General features: G+C 46.0%; 1 protein-coding gene across 1 annotated transcript in view; it reads left to right on the top strand.

Annotated features, from left to right (window-relative positions):
* LOC109830003 (probable phospholipid-transporting ATPase 4) overlaps positions 1–9,234 on the top strand; it is a 14,641-nt gene that overhangs the window by 4,372 nt on the left and 1,035 nt on the right. The window contains exon 9 of the mRNA XM_020397135.1: positions 1–6. This exon is cut by the window's left edge and continues 160 nt beyond it. Within this exon, the coding sequence (XP_020252724.1) occupies positions 1–6 (6 nt within the window). The remainder of the gene's footprint in view (positions 7–9,234) is intronic.

Raw genomic sequence — 9,234 nt, 5'->3', positions numbered from 1 at the left:
TACAGGTTTGGTGTCTTTCTACATTTATTTCACTACACAAGCATGCAAGTTAAATTTTTTAACCACAAGTGGTATTAGCGTCTATCTATGTATGTATATCATACTTTTTTTTGGCTCTTTGGCTGGAGACGGAACATCAGAATCTGTTCAGTTGCAGTCTAATATCTCATACAAGGTGCTATACTCCAAAATAATAAAAATAATTAAATAAAATGGAATAGTAATTATAGCTATCTTCTATTTTGAAGAATATATTGTGAACTTGCACAAGTGGCATTTGAACCCCAGACAATTTGCACTTGCATAACGTTGCCATCTATATCTATTTCTACTTCAATTATCTTCTTGGGTTTCCCCCCCTTAAAAACCACCTTAAAAATAGGCTATGCTGAAACCACATTTCGATTTCAGTTTATACATAAACAACCTTTAAAGTGAGTTTTGTTGCAATCAACCACCTCCCAATCAAAATTTTCACTAAAAATCCAAAATTACCATTAAAAAACTCAAAGTCAAGGCGCATGACTCATTTTTTTAATGTTTAGTTCTTGTTAGGATACAACTCATGTACCTTGAACTTGAATTTATAAGCTTATTTTTTGTTTTTTTAGTGAAAATTTGACTGGAAGGTGGTTGATTGCAACAAAAACTCACTTTAAAGATGGTTTATTTATAAATTAAAAGTGAAAGATGACTTCCGTATAATTACCATATTTTAAGGTTATTTCTAGGAAAACCCCTATCTTCATCCCTATAGAGAATTACATATAGAAAGATGGGGGATGGGAGACTGGTTTCGGTCAAGCAAACAAAAGCGCATCAATCTTAAGTATGATATGTTTCACGCAAAAAAATGTTTTATGTATTCTCGAGCAATTAATACAGTAAGCGCTGTAGGCGTCTAAAAATGCCTATGGGTGCCCGCACACAGCTCAAGACAAAGAGAAGGTGATGAACGTCGTTATCCAAATCAAAGAGGATTATCCAATGCCGACAAGCGCATGAAGCGAATCGGCAAACTGTTGATGACACGACAACGAACCACCACAATGGAAAACACCAAGTGGACCGCACGCGTTAATCAACTCAAAGCGTACAAACGCACCCAACAGTCAGTTAACACGCACGCATCATTCAGCTCGTGCATGTCAATCAGTGCGCGCGTCAATCAGTTCACGATGGCGTCAATCAACGTACATTAATCAACTCGCGTAGAGCATACAAGTCAACACGACGGATGAGTAAAACGGGAGAAACTACAAGTCCTGGAAGATCGGAAAAGTCGTAAAACACAAGAAATCAGCGAAACTCAGCGCGCCGCGCAGGACGGACCAAACCGACCCGCGCCCGTGCGGGTCGGAATGATCCGACCCGCGCCCGCGCAAGCGCGGGTCAGACTTGTCCTGCGCGCACTGTTTCGTCCCGGTTCGGTTTTGGATGGTTTTTCTTGAGATTTGTTGGTTCCAGGGGTTTCTAACTGACCTGATATCATCCCCAAACGTGGTTAGGCTGTTGTTAACTGAAGATAGAGCCAAATCACTTGTTCTCATCCAAATAACCGCATTCGGGGTCTATAAATATGAGTCAAAGGCCTCCATTTTTCAGGGGCGATTGATTATCAAGACGAGGAGGTGCTGCCGGATTGTGGAGTCAAAGGAGCACGAATTTCAGCGAGGGTTGACAGATCTTGGCGAGTTCTTCGGCATAAAGAAGGAGAGTTCGAGAGATCCGACGCCCGTTCCCGTCCGTCCCTTGAGATTAGGCTTGGTCTTAATCTCGAGAAGAGCCCTGATTTCGCTTGGTCGATCTCAGCGCTTCAAATCAAATACTTCCTCGGTGAAGGCGAAGCTCTGCTGAATTTTCCATCAACCGGATCCAGATCTAAGGCGGTCCACGGATAAACCCCGGCACAGGCAAAGATCCCACGCAAGCAGAAGACCGATAAACGATCTCTGCGTTTGTTTGATGAGAATTATATTTTTCGTTTTCATTGTGTAAGAGTCTTATAAAAAAGACAATCTTTTTTTTTGTTTTCATTGTAACGATCGAAGTTGTAATGAATACCGCAATGAATACATTAATTTTCGACGCAAACAAACTGGCGACCACAGTGGGAGCCAACAGCTTCGCTGCCGGAGCTGTCGTGTCGCAACCTCGGATCTGCATCCCGGTTGAAGAAGTGGTCGAGTACGAGTTCGACCAACTGAAGTTCGAGGAATATCTGTCGTCCTCCTCCTCCAGATCCTCCGCCTCTCGCAAGCGAAGGAAGATCAACGCCCCCGTTGCTGCGATAGCTGAACCTCGTAATGCCTGTCCGGTCTCCAACGAGTCCGGATCTGCAGATCTGAATTCCTCCTCAATCAAGGAGTTGAGTACAGAAAGCACGTCCATTTTATCGAAGAGAGCTCGCCAAAGACAGCGCCAACGCCTTGCGCGCCAACTCGCTAGGGCTTTGGAGTCAATTGACGGGATCCGTTACGAAACGGATCTAAAAATTAGGCAACGTCAAACGTCCCAACAGCGGACAAATGCCCTCTCCTCCAAATCACCAACAAGTGAATGGGTACAAGTCAAAATGACCCGTTCAACTCTTGAAGAGCGGATCAAAAAGCGTCGCGTACTGCTTGCGCGCGCGCGAATTCTTGCGCAAGAGGTCAAAAGATTGCAGAGAGAAGAAGTGGAAAAGAAGCCACCAAAACTGCACAAAGTTTGGAGGCCAAAGTCCAAGACGGCGGCCGAAAAGATCGAAAAATGAGGGTCACTCAAATCCGACCCCCCAAATCGCGGGTCACTCAAATCCGACCCGCCAATCTGTAGGTCTGACGGGAAGGGTTCGCCCACTCAACATCTGATCTACTTCAAGTCCCACTTGGGTGTCCGACCCTCCAATCTGCAGGTCACTCAAATCCGACCCGCCAATCTGCAGGTCGCCCAAATCCGACCCGCCAATCTGCAGGTCACCCAAATCCGACCCGCTAATCTGCAGGTCGCCCAAATCCGACCCTCCAAATCGCGGGTCACTTGGGTCCGACCCTCCACTTTACGGGTCACCCAAATCCGACCCTCCACTTTGCGGGTCACCCAAATCCGACCCTCCAACCCGCCGGTCACTTAAATCTGACCCGCGCCAGAGTCAAGGCAGAAGATGTTCTACACCTGTTTCGTCGATCCCTATTTGTCCCAATTCAAGGTGAGGATAGTTGATTGCCTGGGTCCTTTGCACGAGGATCGAGGCAAAGTTCTGATCGAAGAATGCTTGGGTCCGGTGACTGAACCCCGAGCGATTCGTCGAGCTGGGGGTCGCACACGCCCTCGTAACAATTTCAAGCCTTCTCATAAAGGGAAAACTCCAATTTCTACCCGCCTGGGGGTGTTTATCCAAAACCAAGAGCCTGTTAAGATCCTGCGCTCCCAAAAGCGTAGTTCTAAACATGTGACTCTTAAGAATGCTAATAAAGCGGCAAATCCTCTGAAAGAAACGTATTCATCTGACGATGACAACGTTATGCCAGGGGAGTCATGTCAACACACGATAGGTTGCTCCGGTCATCTGACCGATGAGTTGTACTATCGGGCGGGAGGTATGAACGAGTCTCGAAAGAGATATGCCCGAGAAACCAAATCTCACTGCCCGTGTACCGGACTAATCAGGGCAGTATTATCAGCGTGCAGTTGCCCCAAGACCGCTCCGCAGAGGCCGCTCCGCAGAGGGTCTCGGTATCCGAGAGGATCTCCAACGAAATGACTAAGTTCAAACCAAAATGTCTCCGTAAAAAGAGATCGGTTGTTCAAGGTGACGAACTCCCGGAAGTCACAATAAATATGGCTGATAAGGGAAAGTCGATTCGACCTTCTAGTTCTGACCCTCTCGTATCGCATCGTCTGACTCGGCTACGCGTAGGGACTACTAGACGTAGGGACTACCAAAGAATGCAGAGAGGTTTATCATCGGATGATGAAGCATCAGATGCTAACTCGGCAATCGCTTCTGATAATACGGTATCCAGTCCGGGACAATCTCGTGAAGTGTTCATTATCGACACCGAGCAGATCGCCAGAATTCTCGAGGATGCTCTAACCAAGCAGAAAGAGGCATTCAAGATCGAAATGGAAATGGCTATGCTACGGATGAGGGAAGAGCACGACCGACAGATTCGGGCTCTTTCCAATCAAATGGGCGAATCCAGCCGTCGCAACGCTGCTAACCAAGTAGGTAGCGATTCAGATGTGGATGAACGCCTTAATGCTGATAACCCTCTCGTTGACCAAAACGCTGGGGGTGGCCCCACTAAAGACGACAACGCTGGGGGTGGCCCCGTTATTCCTCTTAAGAATCGTCCAAAGCCCGATACGAGCGAGGATGAGAAAATGAAAGATCTCGAGAGTAAAATCAACGCTCTAATGTCTGATCGAGAGGTAAAGAGGACTGGCATTCCATGTCCATACCCAAGAGAGTGGGACACAATAGCATACCCGGCGAAGTTCAACTTGATTAACTTCACGCCGTTTGACGGGAAGGGTTCACCCACTCAACATCTGATCTACTTCAAGTCCCACTTGGGTATGATCTCCGGCAATGAAGCCTTGATGGTTCGGTCATTCGTTGGTACCCTTCGCGGGCCCGCCTTCGATTGGTACCGCCGTCTCAAGCCCGGAAGTATTAACAACTGGGACGATATGGAGAGCTCATTCCTTGGCAGTTTCTTTGATGACGACGATGAGGTATCCATCAGGACACTTTTCGATGAGAAACAAGAAGATGACGAGACAGTCGACGACTTCGTCAAGCGCTTTCGGAATAAAGCAATAAACTGCCGAGATCCGATCACGGAGGACTTCATCCTCCAGACATGTCATAACAACCTATCTATTGAGATATTAGAAGTTATGGGAGTCGCACCATCCAACACTTGGAAAGAGTTGAAGATGCGCGGAGAGCGAGCTGAACGCTTCCTCCGAAGGAAGAAAGCCGAGAGGAGCCAACCGACGGCGAATCTTCCGAACTCAAACTTTGCCTCCCGTGGTAAAGGAAAGGCACATGCAGCGGTTGTAGACGTTAACCAGACATCGCAACAACAACCCCGAAGGCAGCAAAAGACTTCGGATCCGAGACTCCAAAAAGAGTACTCCTTCAAGGACGAAAACGTTCCAGCCATCTTCGAGTCTCTCCTTGTAAACAACAAGATCAAGCTGCCACCTGTCATAAATCAGGAGGAAGCTGACAACACTGCGGATCCGAAATACTGTGCGTACCACAGGAGTTCGTCAAGCGCTTTCGGAATAAAGCAATGAATTGCCGAGATCCGATCACGGAGGACTTCATCCTCCAGACATGTCATAACAACCTATCTATTGAGATATTGGAAGTTATGGGAGTCGCACCGTCTAACACTTGGAAAAACTTAAAGGTGCGCGGTGAACAAGCCGAACGCTTCCTCCGAAGGAAGAAGGCCGAGAGGAGCCAACCGACGGCCAATCCTCCAAACTCGAACTTTGCCTCCCATAGTAAGGGCAAGGCACCTGCAGCTGCTGTTGGTACTAATCAAACGTCACAACAGCAATCCCGAAGGCAGCAAAAGACTTCGGATCCGAGACTCCAAAAAGTGTACTCCTTCAAGGACGAAGACGTTCCAGGCATCTTCGAGTCTCTCCTTGAAAACAACAAGATCAAGCTGCCACCTGTCGTAAATCAGGAGGAAGCTGATAACATCGTGGATCCAAAATACTGTGCGTACCACAGGAGGATCCTCAATCCCACCAAGGATTGCTTTGCTCTCAAGAATAGCATTCAAACCTTGGTTGAAGCCGGCGTGATAAGCCAAATAAGAACGGCAATACTCCGAAGAGTATACGAGTATAAACTGCTTCTCAACACTCCGAAGAGTATACGAGTATAAACTGCGTCTTAACACTCCGACAAGTATAAGAGTATAAACTGCTTCTTAACACTCCGACAAGTATAAGAGTATAAACTGCTTCTTAACACTCCGACAAGTATAAGAGTATAAACTGCTTCTTAATCCTCCGACCGGTGTAAGAGGTTAAACTGCTCCCTGATACTCCAACATGTATATGAGTCTAAACTGTTTCATTCACGGGAAGTTCCTGGAGAATTTTTATATGTATGATGGGAAGTTCCTGGAGAATGTTACGTTAATATTCTTAAGGATAACCCGGTCATGTAACGGAGTACAAAGTCAGACCCAGTTCCAAGAAGGAAGCTGGGGGTGGATGATTCATGTAATGGGAAGTTCCCAGAAAAATGCTATATGTAATTTTCTTAGGGATAACCCGATAATTACGAACAAGGTGATAAACGTTAAACCCCCACTATGATTTGTACTCCCACTCTCACTGTCTACCTGGTCAAACCTTCCTATAGTTAGGACCACAACCAAAGTCCCCTCTCGATTCCTTCCATGAACGAGAGGTCCACTTTCAAATGAGCAATCAAACCTATAAAAGTTAGGATTGTCGCCAACTTTACTTAGTTAAACCTGCAGATAGTTAGGACTAAGATTGAGTTATCCTTTTCGATAAACGAAAGACTTCCATCTTTTCCTTTTTCCACCAAACCTATAAAAGTTAGGGTCGAAATTGGGCTTTCTCCTCAATAAATGAGGGACTCTTTTTGGATCGAATGACCAATCCTATAAAAGTTAGGGTCGTTTGAATCTTTCCGATTCTCGGAGTGGAGATCCCACTCTTAGTTTCATCATTTCGGATTCTGAGGGTGGAGATCCCACCTTGAGTTTCCTTTCCAACTGGAGATAGAATATAAAATTCTTCCTCTTCAGTGCCGGGAGATAGAATATAAAATTCTTCCTCTTCCATTTTCCAGTCTGTCTTTACCCTGAGAAAAGACACAATTCCCAACTTCCAATCCTTGCACTTTGTGCACGGGGAATTTTATCTCAACTCCTAAATAGAGATAAGCCTACGCCTAACACGCGTTGCCGGTTTAGTCTTTCACCGATTGAAAAAGACACCAGAATCCAGTCTGGGGCATTTTATCCCGAAGCCTAAGTAGGGATAAGTCAACGCTTAACCCGCGTTGCTGGGTGGTTCGTTCCCGTAAAAATGACCGAGTCTACGTATTCAGCATCGTAGCAACAAAAATCCATGCCTTTTATGCATGGGGAATTTTATCCCGAATCCTAAGCAGGGATAAGTCAACGCCTAACACGCGTTGCCGGTTAGTCTTTTGCCGTGAAAAGGACAAAAGCCCACATATTCGACATTATGGCAGGCCGTTATTAATAACGCGAAAATCCACGTCATACACACGTGGGGAACTTTATCTCGACTCCTAAATAGAGATAAGCCTACGCCTAACATGCGTTGCCGGTTTAGTCTTTCACCGATTGAAGAAGACACCAGAATTCCAATCTGGGGACTTTTATCCCAAAGCCTAAGTAGGGATATGTCAGCGTCTAACACACGTTGTCGGGTAGCCTATTCCCGTAACAATGGCGAAGTCTACGTATTCAATATCGTAGCATCAAGTCTAAGGGAGTTCATTCCTTTAGCACAACGTCACATGCGGAACGGACTTAAACAATCCGCATGCAAGCCCGATTCAAACGGTAATCGGTAAAGGCACATCAAACCCGTTGAAGGCTGAGGGTTTGCCAAAAACCTTAAAGTCCGACAAACAATGAATAGATTGAAGGCTGAAGAAGTTAGAATTGGGTAGTTAAAGGTAGGCTCTACCGAATAGAGGAGATGCCTATCTTATTACCAAAACATTGCAGACTCCTCTATAAAGAAAGTCTGAAATACTTTAGCGAGGGAGGTATCTGTAGGCGTTCTAAAAATCCTAGGGTGCCCGCACAACATCTCAGACAAGAGGTTTAATGGTGATATGAACGGTCTGTTAGTCCAAATCAAAGAGGATTATTCCAATGCCGCACAGCGCATGAAGCCTGAATCTCGGCAAACTGTTGCATGACACGACAACGACTACCACCACAATGGAAAACACCAAGTGCACCGCCACACGTAACAACTCAAGCGTACAAACGCACCCCAACAGTCAGTAACACGCCACGCATCATTCAGCTCGCTGCATGTCAATCAGTCAGCGCGCGTCAATCAGTTACACGATGGCGCTCAATCAACGTACTATTAATCAACTCGCGTAGAGCATACAAGTCAAACAGCGACGAGTTGATGTAAAACGGGAGAATCCCAATCCACTAATAAGTCTTCGTAAAACACAAGAAATCAGCGAAACAAAAAATCTCAGCACACCGCACGGGACGGACCAAACCGACCCGCGCCCGTGCGGGTCGGAATGATCCGACCCGCGCAAGCGCGGGTCGGAATGATCCGACCCGCGCGGGCGCGGGTTGGTTTGGTCCGTCCTGCGCGGGGCGCTGAGTTTCGATCGGGTTCGGTTTTTGATGATTTTTCTCGAGATTTGTTGGTTCCAGAGGTTCCCAACTGACTTGATATCATCTACAAACTTGGTTAGGCTGTTATTGACTGAAGATAAGGCCAAATCACTCATTCTTATTCAAATACCCCCAACCGAAGCCTACAAATACAGGCATAGGGGCTCATTTCACAGCGGTGAAATTTTATCAAGAGGGGAGGTGTTGTCGGATTGTGGAGTCAAAGGAGCACGAATTTCAGCGAGGGTTAACAGATCTTGGCGAGTTCTTCGGCATAACGAAGGAGAGTTCGAGAGATCCGACGCCCATTCCCGTCCGTCCCTTGAGATTAGGCTTGGTCTTAATCTCGAGAAGAGCCCTGATTTCGCTTGGTCGATCTCAGCGCTTCAAATCAAATACTTCCTCGACGAAGGCGAAGCTCTGCCGAATTTTCCATCAACCGGATCCAGACCTAAGGCGACAGGCAAAGATCCCACACAAGCAGAAGACCGATAAACGATCTCTGCGTTTGTTTTGACGAGAGTTGTAACTTTTGTTTTCATTGTGTAAAGATCTTATAAAAAGATTATCTTTTTTTGTTTTCATTGTAACGACCGAAGTTGTAATGAATACCACAATGAATACAACAATTTTCGACGCAAACAAGCGCATATGTTTTATAAAAATATTTAAGAAAGACACTTTGTCACCTGATTATACGACCATCTTTGTTTTGGTGTGACAAACATTATCCTACAGCGGAGTGGACGAACGTTTCGTGAAGTCATGGAGCCTCATTTCACATTCTAGAATAGTCTGTTTTGTTTTCTAATCCCTCTGCCTCCTCTTATACTTCTTT

This window comes from Asparagus officinalis, chromosome 2, assembly GCF_001876935.1.
Source record: "Asparagus officinalis chromosome 2, Aspof.V1, whole genome shotgun sequence".
In the NCBI taxonomy this organism is placed as follows: domain Eukaryota; kingdom Viridiplantae; phylum Streptophyta; class Magnoliopsida; order Asparagales; family Asparagaceae; genus Asparagus; species Asparagus officinalis.
This window is presented reverse-complemented; position numbering and strand designations above follow the sequence as displayed.